The sequence below is a fragment of the Panthera pardus genome, unplaced genomic scaffold, assembly GCF_024362965.1.
Source record: "Panthera pardus isolate Hobbes unplaced genomic scaffold, ASM2436296v1 HiC_scaffold_7, whole genome shotgun sequence".
Lineage (NCBI taxonomy): Eukaryota > Metazoa > Chordata > Mammalia > Carnivora > Felidae > Panthera > Panthera pardus.
Window position 1 is genome coordinate 44,189,413 of NW_026527002.1, and position 24,617 is coordinate 44,214,029.

At 39.7% G+C, this 24,617-nt stretch overlaps 1 protein-coding gene and 1 long non-coding RNA gene across 2 annotated transcripts in view; one reads left to right on the forward strand and one right to left on the reverse strand.

The window, feature by feature from the left end:
• Window positions 1-10,093: 10,093 nt before the first annotated feature.
• On the forward strand, window positions 10,094-23,526 carry LOC109278030 (uncharacterized). Its single transcript, XR_002085470.2, has 3 exons — window positions 10,094-10,287; window positions 21,818-21,906; window positions 22,872-23,526. It is a non-coding gene; the product is annotated as an uncharacterized LOC109278030 (long non-coding RNA).
• Window positions 10,323-24,617, reverse strand: part of STK3 (serine/threonine kinase 3) — a 283,379-nt gene continuing 269,084 nt past the window's right edge. The window contains 1 exon segment of the mRNA XM_019468023.2: window positions 10,323-11,697. Coding sequence (XP_019323568.2) covers window positions 11,539-11,697 — 159 coding nt within the window. The 3' untranslated portion in view covers window positions 10,323-11,538.

Here is a 24,617-nt window from a genome sequence, read left to right on the forward strand (position 1 = left end):
TGTCAGGGCCTGTGCTGGTGTTACAGAGATTAGGAACACATGGGCACAGTGCTGGCTCTTGGGCAGCTTAGGTGAGAGGAAAGAAAGAAGAATGAGTAGATACTATAATAATGCAATATGGAAAGCTCAGTGATGGTGATTCATGTCTGGGCACGCAGAGGAGGCATCCCTAAGTTGAGTTGACAGGATGAGTTGCAACTGGCCACTTCAGGTTCAGGAGGGGTGGGCAGCAGAAGACATAGGCCATTTGAAGGAGTGTTCGGAGCTGAGAAGAGAGAGGGGGACAGGGCCCTGGTCTTAGAGAGCCATATTTGCTTTAATGAACTTTATCCTGCAGGTGATAAGAATCCATTGTGCTCTGGATTGATGTGGCAGCAAATGATGGAGGGGACGACTTGAAGGGAACAACTGGAGCGGAGACCAGTTAAGGGGCTGCTGCATTCTTCCAGGACGCAGATGATGAACGCTTGAGGGGCAGTGGAGAGAGGATGGAGATGAGAACACAGATTCGAGAACTACTGGAAAGCCTGAATTGGCAGAGGGAGGGGGTGGGTGGAAAGACAATGAAAATGCAAGGAATCCCAGGTTTCTGGCATTGGTGAAGGGACGGTAGATGGTAGCACCAACTGGGTAGAAAATACAGGGGGGATGGTGTTTGGTCACGTTGAACGTGAAGTATGCGTGTGACATTAAGAATGCCTGGGTATGGAGTTTTAAGGGGAAGACCTGGGCTGAAGGCAGGAATTTGAGTGCCGTTAGCATGCAGGTGTTTGCCAAACAGAGTATGACGCCACTGACAAAAATTGAAAACACCATGCAAGACCGATCTGCAAAAGTCATCCCTGTGTCTGCTCTGAGAATATTGGTAATGAATATTGATGTTAAATTAAATAGGGATGGTATGCTTTCCAATGGGTGCCCTTAGAGAGATACTTCTTAACCCGGTGCTAAGAAGAGTCGAGTTTCTTCTGAGCGAGTATGTTTTATTCCACACCGTACCCCCACCCCCGACCCGATAAAGTTCAATAGCTTCTATTTTATTACTATAACATAGCTAAGTACATTGTATTCATTTTTTTAAAACAAAATTTTTTTTTTTTTTTTTTTTTAACGTTTATTTATTTTTGAGACAGAGAGAGACAGAGCACGAACGGGGGAGGGTCAGAGAGAGAGGGAGACACAGAATCTGAAACAGGCTCCAGGCTCTGAGCAGTCAGCACAGAGCCCGACGCGGGGCTCGAACTCACATACCGCGAGATCTTGACCTGAGCTGAAGTCGGACGCCCAACCCACTGAGCCACCCAGGCGCCCCCATTGTATTCATTTTTTAAGGTTTACAGTTCATTGGTTTGTAATATATTCAGAGTTATGCCGCCTTTACCACAATTTTGAAACATGGCTATCACCCCCAAAAGAAACCCTGTACCCATTATTTCATTCTTTTTGATTGTTGAACCATCTTCCCTGGCGTGAATATACCACACTTTATCCATTCATCAGTTGATGAATGCTTTTATCTTATAGACCAGCACTCTCTAATAGATTCATGATGAGAACCACAAACGTGACCTGTAATTTTAAATTTTCTAGTAGTTGTATTTTTTTAAAAGAGGAACAGATAAAACTAATTTTATTAAGATATTTTAACCCAATATATCTAAAATACTATTTCAACATGTAATCAACATTAAAAAATACGAATGATATATTCTACATTTTCTTTTATACTAAGTTTATACTAAGTTTATGTATGTAAGTTTAAACTTAGTTTATGTTTTTATACTAAGTTTATACTAAGTTTAAGTTTTCTTTTATACTAAGTTTATACTAAGTTTATCTTTGAAATACGATGTGTATCTTTCTACCCAGGATTCATCTCAACTTGGACTAGCTTCTTTTCCAGTGCTAGTGGCTGCCATATTGAACAGCTGAGTTGGATGGTATCTAAACTGTGTCTGGTTTCCTTCTTCACTTGGGCTCCTTAGGAAGCTTTGAACCAAATTCATGGTAAGCAGTTTTTTGTTAATGTGATTCATGGCTCCAGACTGCTGCTCTACGTTTGTCTCCCTTTTGTTTTATCTTGTTACATTTGTTTTTAATTTATGCTACTTTGTTAGCCTTTATGTTCCTGCCCTCTCCTTTGGTAATTGCCTTGACGGGAGGTGGAAAACGCTGAAGGTCTTGAGAGGAAAACCACTGATAAAAAGGAGATCAATGTTTCAGTCGAGGCAAACAGCCAGTGAAGCGATTTGAGGAACTGAGCATAAGCCTATTCCTTTAGATGCGGCTGCTGACCCTCTCTCCACCTTTCTCTGGCTCCTTTGCCCCAACAGTCAACCTCAGAGAGCCACCACAGACAACATTTCTTCCATATACTATCAAAGAATGGAAATGAGTGCAGCTGAGTGTGACTGGTAGACATGGGCACCAGGAAATAGGCCAGATATTACTTGGAATTAATTGATTTCGAAAACATTCAGTGACTTGGCAAAACAAAACAAAACAAAACAAAACAAAACCCCAAACGGGCCACCTCCTAAATTGCAGGGTAGAGAGAGCAAGCAAAGCAAATGATCCTTGATGCTTTTCCACTATACACATTATTATGCAATAAACTTTCTTAGACACTGAAAGATATACCGTATATTCTTTCTCATCTCTCTGCCTTCCTATATGTTCTTCCTATATGTTCTGCCCTCCCCATAGTGCCCTTCTCCCTCTCTTGCCTTCCCAAGCTTCAAAGCCCGGTTCAAATATCTCTTCAGTGAAGACTTCCTCAATTCCTGCGGCCACAGGGATTTGTGGTATCCTTTTTACTACACTCACCACACTCGTGTATCTATGCCCTGCACCCGGCGATATGCACCAGCTCTTGGGCAGACAGGAACCATGTCGCCTTCATTTCTGTGTTCCCACACTTAGCTGGGAAGCTGGCATGTAGTTGGTGCTCAATGGATGTTTGTTGGTGAGTAAAGAGAGCAAGTCACTGGAGCCTTCTAGGTGCTGGGCAGCGTGCTCTCGGTGTGTGTCTCATCCACCTTTCACAACCCCGAAGCTCTTCTCTGATAAAGAAGGTGGGACTTATGCAAGGTCAAACAACTCACCTAAGGTCATGCAGCAAGTTAGTGGCAGAGCTTCAAAAACACCTACTTTTGAGGGGTACCAATCTGTAAGAGACAAGCTTTTTTGTCATTTCATAATGGCCTCAAGGACTAAAGCACTGAATTTGTTTCAAATTGGACACAGTAGGGCCCTTTTCTACCAGAAGAAGCTATTGCTTCCTTTCAGCCAAGCTAGAAATGGTTACTATAGACAAATAGCATATATATCTCTATACACGATACATATATGGGGTCATTGCTTTGAACACATGTCAGGGTACTCGGCAAGACAATAGAAGTCACTGACCTAAAAACACTAGCAACTCATTATATTTGTGTGAAATTGAAATAATTTTGCATTAAGAACTTTAAAAACATTGTGTTTGAATTTCTGTGATTGCCTGCCACACTCAGATTCTGGAATCATATCCCGAATTACAACTTGCTTGTTAAAGCAATTAATTTACTTTCAAAATTGAAATCCTTGCTGAAACTTGTTAAGGCCCAGGTCCATTAGTCTATTGATATCAGAAATAATTTCCAAAGTCCACATTCTAAGCACATTAACTGATGTACAGTCATCAGCTGGTAAACCTTTAAAAAAACTATATACTTTGTGAAAGGTCAACAGAAAATGAATTCATGAATCCACAAAATTATTCCTTAATGATGGAACGGTTCTATGTTTCAGATTTTTCCAAGCATCTTGTTTCTTAACATCAAAGACTTTAGTTTCAAGTGCTATTATGCCTTCTCATTGGAATATTTTTGCTAAGAATTTTCTTTTTAAATAGGAAAGCAAGCTGTCATGGAATAAATGGGGAGGCTGAATAAATGCACAGCTGGAGGCCTGCCCCCATCCCTCATGCTCTGTACACACTGGAACATTAGGAGAAGTATGTACAGGAGCCTGGCTGGCTCAGTGGGTTAGACGTCCTACTCTTGATTTTGGCTCAGGTAAGGATCTCATGGTTTGTGAGATCGAGCCCCACGTCATCCTCAGGCTCTGTGCTGACATTGTGGAGACTGCTTGGGATTCTCTCTCCCTCTCTCTCTGCCCCTCCCCACTTGCACACACCCTTTCTCTCCCTCTCTCTCAAAATAAATGAAACTTGAAAGAAAAAAGAAAATATGTAAAAACTGAGAGCTTTAGTATCAGGTGCTGTTTAACTTCCACTCAACCAATTATAGTTCACCTTGGAAAATTCTTTATATATGTAATGTATTGTCAGGTTAGCTAACATACAGTGTATACGGTGTGCTCTTGGTTTTGGAGGTAGATCCCCATGATTCATCGCTTACATACAACATCTAGTGCTCATCCCAACAAGTGCCCTCCTCAATGCCCATCACCCATTTCCCCCCTGCCCTACCCCTCTCCCCTTGGAAAATTCTATAAAAATGTAAAAGACAAAACTGGTTGTCTGGTTTCAACATGGACAGGCACTGAGTTTTCTCCTAGAAAAATTTTAGAACGTGTTAGCTTTGCGTGCTTTCCACTGAAATGGAATAGACTTGTTTCTCTATCAAAGAAATGTGGGGTATGACACTACTTGTAACTTGGGGCTACAACTGTCATTTTAATATCAGGCAAAATCTATTTCCCTTTGCTTTCCTCTATTTTTTGGTTCATATCCTTCTCTTTTCATTGTGAATATGAAGTGGCATATGAATAGAGGAATAGGAATGGAAAAATCCTGAGAAGTAGATAAGCTTCTTTAGCAATTCTGATCTGTTGGCTGACCCGGGGCTGGAAGCTAGGGTGCTTGCCTGGTCATCCTGAATCAGGTTTTGTGTAAATGTGATTTGAACAGGTTGCCAAGGGCACAGGTGCAGGAGCCAAGGGCATTATGGTGTTCTCTAGCTTGTCTTCTTTCCAAAGAGGAAGGATAGGGGTTATCTCAGTATCTAGGAGTCTCATACCCCTTTGGGCGGTAAGACTCACATGTAGAAGATTCCAGCCGAGTTCTAGGTGCAGGACCTCAAGAACAAACCCCCTCGACACTCATTACCATATCTGACACCCACAAGAACACTGTCAGAAGACATAAAAATTACACGTAATAGGGAACCAGATCCTTCTAAGTATAGCAGAAGGACCAAAACCTCCACAGATATTTTCTTTTTCTTTTAAAAAATATTTTCAGGTTTTATAAGTATAGGATCATGGAAATGGAAGTATGCAGATCATAGAATACCATAGGCTTTTAACTGTCAGTTTGATTTTGAGCTTCCTGGGATCAAAGCAAGTTGGGAAACCATCAGTTGCATGACTCATATTTTTAAGGACCAAGAATGCTAAAACTTCAGTGAAACAAAACTTTAAGGGCATAAACTTGAAATTTCCAGATGGGTCTTCATAAATGTTGGTCCTAGCAATATCCCTAAAATAGAAAGGAGAGTCTCAGGCAGGGGTGAGGGGAATGTTTAGCTTACTATTTACTTTGTTTTAGATAGAAAAGAAAACACTCTTAAAAATTGAATATGCTTTTCCTCAGTGCAAATCACTACCTGAGAGTAGGCCAGGCCCTTAATGGAACACACATCTGGGTTCTAGGAGACCCTAATGCACTTTAGAAGTTATAATAAATTTGCTCATCAATGGAGAACAGAGCCATTTTCTTCATTCTTTTTTTTTTTTTTTTTTTTAATGCTTATTTATTTTGAGAGAGGGGGCAGAGGGGGCAGAAAGAGAGGGAGAAAAGAGGATCCCAAGCAGGCTCCATGCTTAGCATGGAGATTGATTCAGGGCTTGATCCCAAGACCCTGGGATCATGACCTGAGTCGAAATCAAGAGTTGGATGCTTAACCAACTGAGCCACCCAGGCACCCCTAAAAGTTTATTTTTTAATCTATGTCTATGTGCCATATGCCAAGAACTTTGTTAAATATTTTACATGTACTAGAACATTTGATCTTCACAATTGCTTCATTATTACAGATGAAGAAATGGAAACACAGATTAGCTGAATGGTTATTCTTGCCCAGGGCAATAAAGGTGTAAAGGAAGAGCTGGGATTTGAACCCAGGTAATTTAGCTTCTGAGGCCATGTATGTTGCATGTACATGTACTAACTTTCCATGTCCATGTCCATGTACTAACCATGCTGGTTAGTGTTTCTCTAAAGTACTCATTAACCAAGGCAGGCTTTTGTAAGGGAGTGAAATGGACACATTTCAGTTTACAAAATACATAGATTTTCAAGGCATAAGAACTCCAAATATACCCTAATAACGAAGTAAAAAAAAAATCTTTGTGTAAGTCATCTTGGAAACTTAATGCATTCTGCTTTTTTTCTTTCCCCCACATGTAGGAAGGATGCCATTTCAGAAAATGTAGGTCCCATTTGAAATGGAGAACAGGATCACATCAGCTAACAATGGTCCTCTTCTAAGTTTTAACTGAAAAGCTTCTCTTTCTAAGATCAGCAAGCAGGCTTAGCAATCCCGTCCAACATTCTAAAGCCAGACCTCCTGTGTTTATTAGGCAATGTGGTCTAGTGGAAAAAGCAAAGATTTTGGAGACAGACGCTGGCATTGACTAGCTTTGTGACCTCATTTAATCTCTCCAATCCTTTCTTTTCTGAGAAAAAGACTGTATCTTGTTATGAAGGTTTGAGATAATAAATCGAAAGTGCATGGCTTAGGAGGTGCTCAAAACCTGGTTGAAGCTAGTATTGTTGTCAACGTGATTACCTGGGTGTAAGGAGAGAGATTAGCCTTTATAATTAGTGATGACAATTTTGTTGTTTGGGCTAATACTATTCAATGAAACTTTATTTGCTACCGATTTCATTTAACATCCGAGAAAGCATTGTGGGGAAACAAGATGGATAAACACCAAGTCTCTGCTCCCAGGAACCTTATAATCCAATAATAAATCACATCATTATAATAGAGTTTGAAAGCAGTTCGGTTTGGTGGAAGAAAGGGCTCAAATAAAGCAATTATGTAAGATGAGGTCATGTCCATTGGGGCATGATGCAGGTCTTGAGTGCCAGGAGGCAGAGTTCATTCGTAATTTGGTAGGCAAAGTCTTGTGGGCAGAAGAGTAACCCCTAAAATCAGCACTTTAATTTAAAGAGCTTAATCAAGTGAAAAAAATGGTGGCAGGGAGTCTGACTACTGATATGATCCAGTGCGAGAAGAGCACGTCCTTGAATCTGGTTTTCCAAGATTGGTGGAAGAATGGAACTGGTCACTTGCTTTCTCTTCTGGGGTCTTTTCATGGCTCAGGGAAGTGTTTGGCTGAGGTTCAGGTATTTCGTGTGGACATGGAACAGGGAGAAACTGACTGACTTCCTGGAGGATAAGTCACCATTCGGTGGCACCAAACTACCCAGCTAAGGTATATGCACCCTTGAGTCCACATCTCATCAGATTGCTCAAAAAGCAAAGTAGTTCTCTCTTTAGACCCCCAATTCTTAAGCTTTGGGACCAAATGTCTAGGATTCCAAAATAACATTTTGATGAAACACCTAATTAAGTGCCTATGCCTGGTAACAGTTTACTAATGCAATGTAACTCCAATTTTTTTTAAATGATTTTTTTTTAAACATTTATTTATTTTTGAGACAGAGAGAGAGAGCGAGCATGAACAGGGGAGGGTCAGAGAAAGAGGGAGACACAGAATCTGAAACAGGCTCCAGGCTCTGAGCTGTCAGCACAGGGCCCAACACGGGGCTCGAACCCACGGATCATGAGATCATGACCTGAGCTGAAGTCGGACGCCCAACCGACTGGGCCACCCAGGTGCCCCTAAAAAATGATGTTCTATTTAGAGTGTTGTATCATTAGTATTTTCAGGATTTATTTTAATCATTAATCTTTGACACAGAATAGGAAACAAAAATAGCATTCCTATTGAATGCTAATGTGTCAGTAATTTGAAAAGATTTCCTGTGACTAAGTTAAAAACATTTTATTGATGTATTATAGAATTTCCGCTAGAGAAGCTACATATCCTGCAGTGAGTAGAGAGTGATTTTAAACCTTGGGGATGTGATTCAATAAATAAGCAGAGGAAAGAAACACAAAAGCACGTAAGTCATGTATGTAAGGTTGTTTAGCATAGTGTCTGACAAATAGTAAATGTCCCAAATAATAGATGGTATTATTTTGAAATCCATTTAAATAAAAACATTTTCTTCCCCAATTTTTTTTTTTAATTTTTTTTTAACGTTTTGTTTATTTTTGAGACAGGGAGAGACAGAGCATGAACAGGGGAGGGTCATAGAGAGGAAGACACAGAATCTGAAACAGGCTCCAGGCTCCGAGCTGTCAGCACAGAGCCCGATGCGGGGCTCGAACTCACGGACCGCGAGATCATGACCTGAGCCGAAGTCGGCCGCTTAACCGACTGAGCCACCCAGGCACCCCTCTTCCCCAATTTATATTGACCAAATTAGCTCATATTATGAACATAAAACTATTACTGCTAAAATAAGCTAAGTGTATTGTAAGTCTGTAGAAATGAGTCATCTAGGATCAGAAAAAACCTTCTCATCTACAGAACAACATATACAATGATGCTGGATTTTAGGCAAGACAAAATCCTCACTCATTAGCTACAATCACACTTACAATTCTGCGTTTATGAAAGGACGGGGGTGTGCAGAAAGTACACTTACCTATTTTTGGAATGTTCTCAGAAGCCAAGGTTAAGATAATAAAAGGCTTCTTCTTAAACTCATTAAAATAACCAGAAAACTCTTGCCTCAGCATCACGATTAATCAAGGCTTACCTAGACTTGAAGCTTTCTTTCATGGCTTTTGGTTCTTCAAAACTTATCATAAGTTCCTTTTTTTGATTGGTGGGGGGCAGAGACTGAGAAGATTGGAAGAATTTTAAAAGATTATCCTAAAATATTCTAGAGCTTCCTAAGTCTCTAAAATAAAAATATGCTCACTGCTCTTAATTCTCTTGTGTGTGTGTATGTGTGTGTGTATAAAGAATAAAAATAACAACAGGATATAAAACCTATTTATATACAAATTACAATGTGATTGGAACATTCAATGTTTACTATTAAAAGGAGGATTCTTGTTGAGACTGAATTAGAAAGAGTGGTTAACAGGCCTCATCGAATTAATTTGCATACATTTTCTAATTTAGCAAACTGGAGAGAAATCCTCTTCATAGGTTTCTTGACATTTCATGTGGGCGGTTTTACTTGGATGGTAGCAAGTCAGTCATTTGATTCCACCCAATTAGGCAGGGTATTAGGTTACTGAAAAGAAAAACAATTAAGGAAGGGGTAAAAAAGGCAGGGTGCTTGAGGGGACTGACTCATCTGACTGTCCCAAGTAGACTCCGTAAGTATGCAGCTGAAGCATATATTGTAGATTTAGTCTTCATTCTGAATTACCTTTAGAAATTTTTCAATACTTCCCACTATTTTAACAATCTTGTAATTCCTATGTGACTTATAACGACTCAACAGAGCAGAGATAAATGTTACTTCAAGGCACTACCCGGGACGCATCTGCCATATTTATTTATTTATTATTATTATTTTTTTTAACGTTTATTTTTGAGACACAGAGAGACACAGAATGAACGGGGGAGGGGCAGAGAGAGAGGGAGACACAGAATCGGAAGCAAGCTTCAGGCTCTGAGCCATCAGCCCAGAGCCCGACGCGGGGCTCAAACTCGCGGACCGCGAGATCGTGACCTGAGCTGAAGTCGGACGCTTAACCGGCTGAGCCACCCAGGCGCCCCATGTATCTGCCATTTTAAAATGGAATAAAAGCTCTCTGGAGATGATATACCTTCTCTGGTGGTCATCAGTGAACCTGCCGGCATCTCCCTTCTCTCCCCTCCAGGCACATGGTAAGGTTGCATCTCCTTGCTCCCTTGAAATGAGGAGTGGCCACGTGACTGGTTCTGAACACAGGGTGTGGCCAACCTGACACGTGTCACAGTGGAGCTTGTGTGACTTGTCAGTGCTCCTTCCCTTGCCAGGGTGACCACTAATGTTACAGAGGGTGAAGGCACCATCGGTGGGGTCCCTGGGTGAGAGCGACAGGAGCAGGGTATCTTGCCAAGCGGGGGTGGGCACGGAGCATCAGAAAGAAATGAGCTGTGTTACTATGCTGAGCCACTGAGGTTTCACAGTTGTTATCCATCATCCAGCCCGTCCTCACTAATATACCTGCCTCGCCAGGAAAAGATAGAATCCAGGTGGTGAGTTTTTTGCAAAGACAGAGAGACGCAATACGCTGGGTGGCACAGTAAAATTTATTTGTCTTTATGATTTACACACAGTAATTAAACACACAAAAGACCAAACACGGTCAAGATGGCCATATGTAGCTTCGGAAATGACTGGTCCCAGATCAATCACGCAAACCTTCATTCAGCTTAGAAATGAGTTTCTTTTTAATGGTTTTAATCTTTTTATTCAGTCCCCAAGGCTGGTACAGTTCAGTACAAATGTTTCTGCTATTTTGTTATCGTCAGGCACATGATGTTTACCAATTCCCAGGAAATAAGTGAAATCAACAAAAAAGTCCTGTGACAATTGAGCATGTTTTCACAGGAATAAATTTGATGAGCTTATTACAGTTTGATACAGTTTAGCTATCAGACCTACATATGAAACATGAAACAAATTGCATTTGTTTTAAGGATTTATTTCTTTTAAAATATTTACCATACTTTTTTGTGCAAGAGTTCCATTGATTTCTTTGGTTTTAAACATTATAGCTCCGTGTGATCTAAATATAGTTTTATTTGTACCAAACATCAGGAATAAAAACATTAAACAAAATTTCAGAAGGTAAAAATGGAATTATTGCTTCAGTATAAAAAAATGTCTGGCCCATTTGGGTACTATTTCTATTATTGCTTTGCTTCTATTGGAAAACTATCCTGGAAATCAAGGAATGTACCCCCATAGCTCCCTGCTGAAAGTACAATTTGGTTGTACGTTATCATCTATTATTAATGCGCCCTACCTTCACCAAAGCTATCCTGATCTCGTCTTTAAAAACAAAACAAAGTGAAACAGCATAAATAAATAAGCTTACGTAGGGGATACAATAAATAAGCTACCAGAAATAAGAATAAAGAATATTGTAACATAAAGCCCTATGGTGCTGTACAATTAAACAATGGCTTCAGATTTTCAAGGTCTCTAAACACAGCTTTTGTTTTATAACACAGTTTTAGTGCTGGTATGCAGCTGACAGATCTAGAGAAGAATACCTTTCTGTTGTTTTCATTACCTAAGAATGAAAACATAGTGGCTATAGTTGTAAATTCTGCCCTGTGGAAATTTACTAGATAGGTACCATTGTCAATTTTGGACTGTTGCCTAGTTGTAGAGCACAAATCTTAGGGATTAAAAAAAACCCAATAATAATATTCCTTCAATTCTTAGTGGTTTCTTGGTCTCCAGAATAGTTATAGAAACAAACAGGGAAGAAATCAGACTCAAAAGTTTTGCTGCCTTCTTTTCTTCGCATCCATTGCATCCAGAATGGGTTGTCTTTTCGCCGTGTATCGTTGACGAAGCTCTTCTATTTCTCGTTCCATCATGGGGTCCAGTGCTTTTAACCGCATCTGTAGTTCTTCTAGACTTAGATTTTTTAACTAGAAACAGAAAAAAGTGAAGATATCAATACAGGATAAAATTATCTACAATAGGTTAAAATCTAATGGGGTTTAGCATGAATATTTCAGCGAACTCTCTACAACGTCTTTGAAATATGGTTCAATAACTAAAACAGGAATTCCTTCACTAAAGAACCAAAAAGTCACGCCTTATAAGAATCTTAATTCTGCAACAAAAGCAATAAAAAAAACCTCTGCTTTTAGGAAAGAACAAATGAGAAAAATAAGCAGATGAAAAGTATTAGTTTTTTAAAGAAGGGCAGAAAAACAAATCCACCATTGCCAACACACGGACTTTCAGGATATGCTCCGGATATATTCACTCTAACCTCTCACATCCTTGCCAGCTCTGGAGCACTGTCATAATTGTGAACACTTGAAGAGATCACCCAAGAATGTGACAAGATTGAATGCAGGTTAAATTACCCATTCTATCCTGCATTTTACCAATTGCTTCAATTTTAAGTACTTGTTTAATCAAAAAATTAAATTACCTAGAATACTTCTATCCCAAACATTTTGATACAATAAGGTTTTTAATTTATGCCTCAAAATATCCCAAGCCTGATATATTAGTGCCGAGTAAATTCTGACCTGCTGGTCAATTTGAGAATAAACTATCAGCTTTTCACCACATACATTATAGTTCGACAATAATGATGTGATTTGACTAAATGATCTAGTTTGACCACAGTGATTCAGTTCAATTACTCTGGCTTCCAGAGACAACACTAGCAATCCTTTACTGGTTTTCTGTATAACAGGAGGTGAGAGGCCTCAGGTCAGGGGGATGAAATCCATTCTACATAACAGGATCTGTGGCATGCTGAGCTTTACTGTAATTATTTATATGTGAAAAAAGCAGGGCCCCTGGATGGCCCAGTTGGTTAAGGGTCCAACCTTGGCTCTCAGGTCATAATATTGCGGTTTGTGGGTTTGAGCCCTGTGTCAGGCTCTGTCCTGATAGCTCAGAGCTCGGAGCCTGCTTTGGATTCTGTGTCTCCTTCTCTCTCTGACCCACCCCACTCATGCTCTGTCTCTCTTTCAAAAATAAATACACATTAAAATTTTTTTTGTATGTGAAAACAGCAAGATATGGATTATCTCCTGAGAAACATATTTTAAGATGCCCTGAAATATATAACCTAACACTTGGGCTTTATCTTACTAACATTTAAAAAAAGTCTAAAACTTTGTCTCATTCCGAAACTATTAAAGCAATGGTGGCAGGTAAGTGGTTTTAAAAAATCTGTTAAACCACAGTGATTTACAGAATGCTATTACATATTCAGCATCTTGGTAGGTACTGTAAGGAAAGCAAAGAAGCACTGAACTATTTCCTTGCCTTAAGAAACTTGCAAATTGGGGCACCTGGGTGGCTCAGTCTGTTAAGTGTCTGACTTTGGCTCAGATCATGATTTCATGGTTCATGGGTTGGGGCCCACATCAGGCTCTCCGCTGGTGGTGCAGAGCCTGCTTGGGATTCTCTCTCTCTCTCTCTCTCTCTCTCTCTCTCTCTCTCTCTCTCTCTCCCTCTGTCTCTCCCTCTGTCTCCCTCCCTCCCTCCCTGCCCCTCCCCTACTTGCACTCTCTCCCTCTCTCTCTCTCTCTTAAAAAAAATAAAGGAAACCTGCATATTAGTCAGAAGGGTGAGATCAGCAACCAGAAATATGTGGGACTGACACAAGACCCTACTGCATATAGTACAGATTGACTGCAGTGAGAGGTTCTTAAGTCCATGAATAAGCTTCTCATGTACCCAATTTCGCAGGTTCAGTGTACATTTTCCTGGGGACAACATCTATTGCTTCTTGGTCTTTTTTTTTTTTTTTTTTTTTAAACAGATTCCCAACAAAAAGAGAGAAGCGTCACTAAGCTGATCCCTTTTAGGGGAGCAGGGACCATGCTGGTCCTTGAAAAGGGGGTTGTCTCAGAGATGAGCAGGGCCCTGAGGAGGAAGCTCCACCATGTTGAGGAAGGACTATGGTTGCTGCAGAACCAGGGGCTGGTGGGGTCCCAAGCTAGGCAAAGCAGGGTTTGGACTTTAGGGAATCATGATCTGCTCCACAGCAGGAGAATTCCATGAGAGTAATTCAGACTTGGTCTTAATATGATAACACTTGCAGCAATTTTTTGTTTTAATAAGAGAACTGTCTTCGGTTATTTTATGAGCCAAATCAGAAAGTGCTCTCATTACTTTATAGTCAACATGTCAATTTTAACCAAAAATAGCATTTTTCAGCTTGATCCTTCCACTTTCCTCACCTTACCTGGCCCTAAATTACTCTTGGTTCTAAAAAATCCATTCTCACTGAAAAAGGTTTGTCACCACTGAGGATACTGAAAAGAATGAGTCACAGACTCTGAAGTAAATTCAAAAGAGGCGTTCCAAAAATATAGGCATGACAGTGTTACGGGAAAGAGTATGTGGGCTCCCAGGATGATGATTCTGAAGGTGAGTACCACTTGCCTTGGTGTATGAAAAGTTCTGGTGTATACATATATATAATAATATATATATACAATATGCCCTGTCATAAAAAGAAGCTACTTTACTATATCACACCATTATAGGCATTTATATTATCATGCATTGTATTTTATCATATTCTTCACTAATTTTTAACCCAAGTACTAATCATGCCACTATTAATATGGCTAAATATGTTCAAATCTCTGGGAGGATAAAGAATAAGCCAATAGGGGACTTCAGAACTTTCTGAACTGGACGAACAGGTGATGGCGGGGGGGGGGGGGGGGGGTAGGGGATGAAGAACCAATTAGACACCACATAGGGCCTTGTTTCCCTGAGAAAGACGGGGCACTTGGGTGGCTCAGTCGGTTGAGCGTCCGACTTCAGCTCAAGTCATGATCTCGCGGTTTGTGAGTTCGAGTGCCGTGTCAGGCCCTGTGCTGACAGCTCAGAGCCTGGAGCCTGCTTCAGATTCTGTGTCTCCCTCTCTCTCTGCCCCTCCCCTGCGCGCGCGCTCTCTGTCTCTGTCTCTGTCTCTCAGAAATAAATAAATGTAAAAAAAAAAAAAAAAATGAAAGAAAGACACGTCCGGGTGCTGTCTACATGCGATCCCATTTCACTTTTGTCTCTTTTTCAGTCCACACTAATCTTCCCATCTCTGAATTTCAATATAACATTCATAATTTAAACAACACAATTTAGTATTTGATTCTAAATTTATTTATTATTATTTTGTAATTGACTTTTATGAATGAGTTTCAGGTCCCCCTGTCAGATATTCTAAAAAATATTTAAACTTTAGATACTGTAAACGTGGTTAGAAACGATCAAACTGTACTGCTAAATACCATGGCATGAGGATGGGTAAATAGAAATACAGAAAAAAATGATTCAAAGGAATGGGTTACTCTAAGATTAGGAGAAATAGCATCAAAGCAAAGGAAAACAATTTTTGCATTAACATATTCCTGTAAATATTTTATACTACCTTACTGGGGCAAATTACCAACAGTTTATAAATATTATATTACAGTAATGGACGAAATTCAGAGAAAGAAGCTACTTAGAAGAAAGTTTTCCCCCTCTAATAGACTTGTATATTTTCAATATGTAAAATGTGTGACGAACAGGTCTGTGATGTTGGAGAATCATCCAGGACTGTTAGGGAATTAGATGTTCCATATAAGAAAATTTATGAAGTACCTAAATCTTAGTTTTTTAGGTGGTAAAAACTTTGTTTCAACCGTTTTGAAGAGAAAATCTTTATGAAGTACTTTACAGAATATGCCGGCTTCTAAAGGAGAGGACACAGGACCTAAAGCAATCTTTCCTTAATGATGAATCCCCATTATTAATTTCTACTACTAATCTATGCCATGTATTAATTTCCTCTCTCCTTTTTGGCTTTTTATCTTCATTTGAGAGAAAGCTATCAGCTTCTTTTCATGACATAAAGAGAGAAAGATATCATTCTCTCTTTACATAGTTTGTTCATCTATTGGGAACCAGAAAAGTGATTGAACGGTCCTAGAAAGCATTACACTAAATAAAAATAAATACGTTAATGAAGGCCTGAGGCTGTTTTAGGAAAGACAGAGCATGGTTTTAGTGCTGAAGCTTGTACCACCTGTTTCTAGTGTTTTTGTTTTTTAAAAAATTTGATTTCAGATTTGTGGCTCTGTAAGGTTGAAGTTACAGGAAATCTGACATCTATGTAAGAAACATACATAGTTACATTTTCAGGTGAGCTGTCAGAGAACTCCAGAGTACTCATTTATTAAAATATTTATTGGTAATTTCTATGGACCAAGCACGTGGATACAGAGATGAATAGAACACTCTACCTCCCACAGAGAACTTGCAATCTAGCTGGCAAGACAGGTCCACACACAGCTAATTGACTGAAGGATGGGTAAGCTGAGAAGATGGCAAATAGGACAGGGCAGAAGGGAAGCAGCATGAATAGAAATGTATAAGGTACCCAAATGCTCCATACTTTTGGAGACCTCAGCTGGCTGCTGGGATGTGGGGCGGATCCATGGGGGGAGGGGTCAGGAGAGGAGACAGAAGGAGACAGGAGACCTTTAAGCATGTTGCTACAAACTTTCTGTAGCGAAGAAGGAAATGCTAGATAATTGTGAACATAACTGGTGACATGATCATATATGAGATAGAAAAATGTACCTACTAGCAGGTATAGAAAATGGAATACCATGGGTGAAAATGGAGGCAGGAAGGCCTGTCAGCAGGTTACTGCACAGTCTGGTGAGAGGATGAGGCTTGGACTAGGAAAAAGGAAGTGGAGACTCAGAAGAAGGGAGGGATCTGAGAGACTTGGAAGTAGAACTGATAGGGCTTTCTTTGTTGACTGGTTGATTACGAGGGGTCAGGAAGAAGGAAGGGCTAGGATGATTCTGGCTTCAAGCTAGGGTAATGGGGTAGAGTTATCATTAATAAGGTACGGGAGTAGATCACATGACATTTTAGTCCTGCTGAGTTTGAGATATGAACAAGGCATCAAGGTGGAGACATTAGATATGGATTATAATTTGGAGTTTTGGAGTTCAGCAGAGAAATTAAAGCTACCGATTTAGGGAATCATCAGCATTTAGGCTATAACCGAAGCTCCTGATGAGGATCAGATTATCCAGGACAAGGTTTTCTCCTTGATCTTACGATCTATGGTATCCAACAAAAAATAATCCCCAAACTGTAGCCTTTGTTGCCAGAGGCTCTTCTCGTTTTGTTAATAGAAGAGAAATATCAGTAGATTTCTAAATAACTGGATCATGGTGTCATCTAGACAAAAAAAATGTGAATCTAACTGGTAGAAGTTTTCACTTTTTATACAGTGGGTATGATTTTAGACATGCACTTCTGGCTGAGTTCTGACTTATGATAAATCCTAATAACATATATTTAGCATTCTGCATTTCTGTAGCTACCAAGCCTCACAGGCATGAAAATGATTGCGGGGTTGGGAGAAATGGGGCAGGAGCAGCTTTTCCAAGCTCTTGGAAAGCACTACTGCTCAACGGCTTAGTAGTAAATAGGGTCACAAACCAGATAAAATTTTATGGAGACTCATAATGACAAACATGGTCCTGTAATATTAAACAATTCCACTATCATCCTTTTAAAATGCTAATCCAAATGAAAACAATTTTGGGGGCTAATGAGGATAATACAAGAAGGAAAAGTTGAGCTTCCTGAATTAGTATCAATATTACTGTGACAGAAGTTTCAGTCACTAAAATTAGCTTTCTTGAAAATCTTCACAAAAAGGAAAGGAAATCACTTCAGAATTCTTATGTTTATGGATCAACAGAGCTTGTGGTAACTTGACTTGAATTTATATATTTTTAAATATAGCAAAGAAATGTTACTTATGAACCATCTTTCTACAATACAAGGAACACAAAGTAGCTATATTACCATAGCCATCTGCCAGATGACTAATTCCAAAATAAATGCAGAGTAAACCATAGTTGTCAGTTTAGAGTTCTGTAAGTGAAGTCAGTGAAGAGAATTTTAGGTTATGCGTACATTGTGGTTATGGCTGTATGTGAACAAATGTATAAAAATGAATAACTCATCTCGAGATGGCTTTTATATGTTGTAGGCTAATTCTACTTAATAACATTTGATTTTGAATTTAATGGTAACACAGAACTTGCGCAACGAACGATGATTCTTAGATTTTCAGATCTTAACATTCTGAGAGAAAACTGTAGTTTGACAACTGTGACGAACATCAAGGATATATAACTTCATTAAGTGACTAAATGAGTGGACGTGCGGTAACAGGAAGGTCTTATCAGCAAAGACAGAACTTCTTCAAATTCACAGCCACAGAAAAGGAGATGAGTTTCAGGACAATACAGTTTTATTACCCGAGGCATGTTTTTCTATTCACAAGAATGTTTGCTTCTCTTGAACATTTGAAATGACAAGTATCAGGGGGCAAGACATATTAAGGACAGAGAAGAAAATCAATTGCCATAAAAAGAGTTTACACTGAGGTCAGGTAAATTGAATCATATGAGCCTCAGAGAAACACTTTGTGAATCTGGGATTATTAAACACCACTGCATATGAACAAACCATTGTTTAACAGGAGCATAAACTATAAGGTTGGGTTATGAGTTAAACCTCACACAATCTTACTGCAAATGAAAACCTCAGAAATGATCTATTTTAGCTTCCTTATTTTGAGTGAGAAAATGGGAGCCAGCTTGCTCAAAGTTACAATGTTGGTTGATGGCAGAGATACAATCTGACCTCGAGGCCAATGCATTTTTTCATTATAACAACTTTGATGCATATGTTTTTTAACGTTTACTTATTTTTGAGAGAGAGAGAGAGGTAGGGAGGGAGAGAGCGTATGAGTTGGGGAGGGGCAGAGAGAGAGGGAGACACAGAATCCGAAGCAGACTCCAGGCTCTGAGCTGTCAGCATGGAGTCCGATGCAGAGTTCGAACTCACGAGCTGTGACATCATGACCTGAGCCGAAATCGGTTGCTTAACCGACTGAGCCACCCAGGCGCCCCAAGTTCGATACTTTTAGTTAGCACTGCCAGAGTGTTCAAAATGTTACGACACCATGAATGGGAAGGGTGTGGTGCCAAGAAATTTCCAGGGTCTTCAACCTGAGCTGAAAGGGAAAATAGCTGAAAGGGAAAATATTCAACTAGGAAGATCACAGTGAAGAGAAAACATTGCATACGATATTTTTATAAAGCAGTTTTTTTTTTTTACAATGAAATAAACTGCAGAAAGTCAGCACAAGGTAGAAATACCATTTTCTTTAAGTTTCAGGACACTCGGTAGACTAGGACTTCCCACCTCTTATAGAAAGGCTGTTTAAAACAAGTGAAAGAGTTTAAATATAAACACTAACTTTTAAACAATAATTAGAAGAGTAGATGGATTGCTTGTAAGTTAAAAAAGTCAAAACCACTTTTCAATAGAGGTCAGCATTTGTTTGAAAATTGGTATAGTTTGGGACATAAGTGACAGCTCGACCACACAGCCCATTTTGTTAATAACTGTCCTGGATTGTCACATCCAGGAGGTTGGGAGGATTACAGATCACTACCCAGCAAAACCATATTTCTTAGTAGCCCTTAAAAAAGAAAAAGCAAGTCCAAATAAATGATATGCAAATGAACAGCTCCCTTACTTACTAGCTCTTGCCTGACGCAGGGGCACAGACAACACAGTGGTGTGAGAAGATAGAAGGTAAGATTAAATCTTAAAACTGATCGTTTTGATAGCTCACTCTTTTAATCATTAGAATTACTTCTGAACTCTACGAGAACCAGAAAAGCTTCTAGTTACTGACCAAGAAGAGTTGTCAGTAATGTCAGAACTTCCTGCAAGTTTATGTATCCAACCTACTATAAAAACCTAATGGGGGCGCCGGGGTGGCTCAGTCAGTTGAGCGTCCGACTTCGGCTCAGGTCATGATCTCGCAGTTCGTGGGTTCGAGCCCTGTGTCGGGCTCTGTGCTGACAGCTCAGAACCTGGAGCCTGCTTCGGATTCTGTGTCTCCTTCTCTCTCTGTTCCTCCCCTGCTCACGCTCTGTCTCTGTCTCTCTCTCAAAAATAAATAAAGATTAAACAAAAAATTAAAAAAAAATGTAAAAACCTAATGTATTCAAGTGATAAGAGTGAATTACTTCCTAAAATAGTATCTTAAGAGCTCTCTGAGGAAAACACTTAGATTTTTATATTATTTTGTCAAAAACAGTCCCAATTACATGAGAGGTTTTTTTCAAAAGTCTTACTCTCTAAAAACAGCAGAAATAAGATTATGAAGTTTTAAAATGCATAAATGTGATAACATTCAAGACTCAACGGGTCCATGAGTTGCTGGTATAATCAGTCTGTCAAAATAAACACGACACCGTCACAATGAAGCAAATGGTCTTATATGTTAATGTTAACACATTTAGTCAAATAGTCAATCAAGAAAATCCTGTACAAGGTTTGCTGTGTTTACTGGGAAAACAAACTCTTCCTAGCAACTGTTTAAATCTCACAGATGCTACAGACCTTATTAGTGGCTTGTGATTAAAAAAATATGGATTGTTAATACCGTATCCTGACTCATCTATTCTCCCATCTGCTAGCAATTCTAACAATATGAACTATCAACAGAATGGCTAACAACAATAATTTTCTATGGCAATTTTGATGCTGAATTGCCTATAGCATTTTGTAAGATTTACCAGTGCATGCCTCAGACTGTTTTGAGTTGTTTGTGGCCTGGAGCAGTATATTCCTTTTCCCCCTAATATTCCATTGTAGCTCAAATTTTTACTGTGTTGAATGGAATCTGGTTCGGTTTTACAAAACACTGTTCATAGAGGCTGCCACACTCATTTTGCTAACAGTGAGAGTGGGAAATGCACCAAAATACTAGCAAAAATCCAGTCAAATCTGCCAATTAGTTTAGATATATATAAACAGGTAAGGGGCCTTCTTCCCTAAGACTGAACAACAGAGATCATGGGTATGACACTTGTTCAAAAACCATTGAAATACCAATGTATTAAGGCATTTCCTGATTTCATTTCCAGACTGAGAAGAATACACAAACTCTCAAGTCAATCCAAACTAGTATGAAGCCTGTTAAAGAAAGACATACAGATACATTTAAAATATGGAATAATAAGGAGTTATAAAAATAACGAAGACTGTGATAATTTCACACTTGACACACTAAAGAGTAAAAATGGAATTCTTCACTGTAAAACATGCCCTTAAAAGCTACATTCACATTAATCTACTAGCAGAACCTTCTTCCCAAAACAGACACTATTTGGAGAGAGAATTACATGCAACCTTGTTTGAGCTGAGTGGCCCCTGTCTACAGCTGACTGACTAAATGACTATAAATATTTCAGGACTCTAAAGAGAAACTGCCATGAAGCATTTGTTTAACCTCAGGGCATCTAAAGTAAATTTAAGACACTGGGATTTTATTTTCATTCCCAAAGAAAAGGGAGAAAACCACTTCTTGTGGATATCAGTGGAGGAGAAGAGAAAAGTGCTGACTACTAATCATTTACAATGTGTTAGACACTGTCCTACGCTCTGGGCATGAAGTCATTTAATCCTACCAATTACCTTATGGGGTAGATATTATCAGCCCTATTTTAGAGGTCAGGACACCAGGAGAGCCCAAGTGACCCACCACAGGTCTCCCAGCTAGACGTGTTCATGCAGGCACTCACAGCCCACATCAAACCCACTAATAGAAGTTGGGATTGGAGTCTACTAAGAGCTGTTTCCTAGGTCTCCCAAGATCTACAAGCACTTCAAAATCCAGATATCACATAAAACAGTTCCTGACAGATTGTTCAGAGATTAAAAGTAGGGAAGCACTGCTTTTAAAAATCCCAGCTTTCCTCTCAATGGAGTATTTTATTTATAAGTTATTGTTGTATTTTAGCTGTAATCGGCCTTATGAAGTCAGTGATATGTTTAAGCATTTTTAATTTTATCAGCTCTCTAGCAAAATAAATACATTCCTACATAGTGATTTGGGATAGACACCATCATTTTATCAATAAGAGAAATGCCAAGACAAAACCAACAAGACATGTCCCCTTGATACAGAAGCAAGACTTGGCTTGTGCCCATTCGGACTGTCCACTCGCTGCTTTGGTGTTGTGTTCAGCTGGGATCTCCCCATGAGCTGCAAGCTGGTAAGCATCCCTATCATCACCCTGATCTGGAGAAACTTGAGCCACCCATGTGAAAAAGGAATGATGACATTTCAGTTGTATTCCTTAATGGCAGCTGAATACCCATTCCTTCTATGCTTTTCAGTTTCTAGTAGTTTTGTCTGCTAAAAATATCAGGGAGGAGTTCATTCCCGTACAGCCCTGTTATACTGTAAGCTGCTCTAAAATTCTAGGCCCAATACAACAAAATCTGAGTAACTTAAAACCAAATTACTAATTAAATCTTTCCAGATCTATTAAGGGCCAGATGAAGAAGTTCTATTAGCTTTGATGCCTTCTCTTAGCGATTCCGATGAATACTTTGAATATCTTAAAACACTGATTAAGCCATAAATGAGATTAACAAATTGAGTGATTAACTTTGCTTATATATTTTATTTCTTTAAAAATTAACTTTATGACTAGTATGGAAGATAATAAACATTTCCAAAAACAGTCCTTGGGGAGGCTGGGTGGTGCAGTCAGTTAAGCGGCTGACTCTTCATCTGGGCTTGGGTCATGGTCTCGCGGTTCATGGGGTCGAGCCCCACGTCGGGCTCTGCGCTGATGGCACGGGGCCTGCTTGGGATTCTGTCTCTCTTTCTCTCTGCCCCTCCCCAACTTGTGCTCTCTCTCTTTCTCTCAAAAATAAATAAACATAAAAATCTTATTTTAAATTACAATTTTTTTTACAAAGTCCTTAAAATATATCTGTAACTAGTTTATTGGGCAGTCAAATCTTTGTGTAACCATTATATAAACTTAAAAGAGTTTCATTTTTCTCCACTCATACTTTTTCAGCTGTGCTAGGCCAAATTTCCCTGACACATCCCTTAAGGAATCTTGGACAGATCTCACTGATTTCTGGTCACTTTTAGTTATTAAAAGTCCAGACTAATTATAAACTTCAATGTCATATTAATGATAAACTTTGTTCCTTCCCTCAGTATGGGCTTGCACAGACCAAGAGGCTTACAGTGGAAAGAGAGGCTGCCTGCATCTAGAACCTTCTTCCCATCTCTTTTCAAGGTCTAGCTCCTCTGGTGCTGGGAGCTGGGAAGAAAACCGGGATCCTGTGATGGGAATGGTTACTTGTTGGTGGAAGGAGGTTTCAGTCCTGCTCTGGTTTGGTTGATTACTGGTGGTTTGTGACTAAGGAGTGTGTGTGGATTTCCTGACAGGGTGGGCAGTACTATCATGGTGCTCACCCCTCTTGAGAGCAGCTCTCTGGGTGAGGTATTGTCTCCTCTGGACTGGAAGCCCCCTTGGCAGCATTATGATGTCTGACCTCCGTGTTTAGAGCCACAGAGATTGCAGAGGTTGTTCTCCATACTTTCCAGGGGCCACCAGGACCCAAGGAAAGGGAGAGGTACCCTAGTCTCTTCTTTCCTAGAATACGCCAACATGACCCCGGTTACCCTGCAGGCCTTGGCTCCACCTACAGAAGTCTGCTACCTACAGAACTCTTTGCGAGAGACATGGACATCGCTCTCTTATTCCAGGCATCTTTTCCTTATGTCTATGTTAATATGCCCCCCAGACTCCCAGAACTTCCCCACTGAGTTCTGCTCTAGTGGCACGTCAGTGGGTTTCCTGGTTCAACCAGCTTAGCGAGCAGCTGGCTGCCAGTCTCCCTTTCCTGCAGGCACCACCAATTTGTGACTGGCTCTCTGGAAGACATCCCTCCACCCCTGACTTTAATCGAAGCAAGAAGAGAGCTACTTTCTTCTTCTACTAGACCACTGGATTGTGAATTCCATAAGGGTAGAACTTTCTCAATGGCTGCACCCCCAGTGCCTAGAACACTACCTGGAACAGGTACCTAATAAATATTTACTGAATGAAAGAAGGATGGTAGGGCTTTTAGTAAACCCTGGAGAGAGATGTCTGGCCTCAATTGTTGGTGGCTCTCCTCAAAATATGGGGTACTGCAGTCTTCAGCTACGGTCTCTAGTGCTAATGTGTGGCAACAGGAAAAGTCCCCTTCAACATTATGGCACATATCTGTTAACTCCAAAAAAGTAAAATAAAATAAAAAAGTGTGTGTGTGTGTGTGTGTGTGTGTGTGTGTGTGTGTGTGCGCGCGCGCATGCGCTCACGCTATCAAGTAGGAGCACTTACAACTTAAGTAAAGGAAAAGGAGTATCTGGGAAAATCAGGGTATTATCCAGCATATTTTGTTTATTCCACTACAGGATGGTCTCATGCTCCATTACATGTTTATTCTGCAAGCCGGATAATACATTTATTTTGATTCCGACTCATTCTTTTCCAGAAAAATGGCTTCTGTAAAAAAAATTCTTCAAAATGATAATAAACACCACAGTTTACTCTTTTGACAAACATGCATTGAATGAAGTGCCCTGGGAGGATAGAGTTCTTACCAATATCACCAAGAACAACCATTTGTAGCTTTCTACTGCAGCAGTTTCACAAAACTTACTCTGACAATTTAAATTCCTATCTTAAAGATGCAAAATTTACTTCGACAAATCTCTAAAAAGTTTAAAAATAGAGGTCAGCTGAAAACCACAAATCATGAAACTCAGATTGCAATGATTTTTTTAAGTAGTGAAACAACACCTACAAATAAGCAGGTACCTCTGACTCTAGTTTTGAGGCATCAATCTACCACAGAAGAGGAACCACGGTCTGACGCAAATATGGCAAAATATTTTTTTAAAACTTAGCAA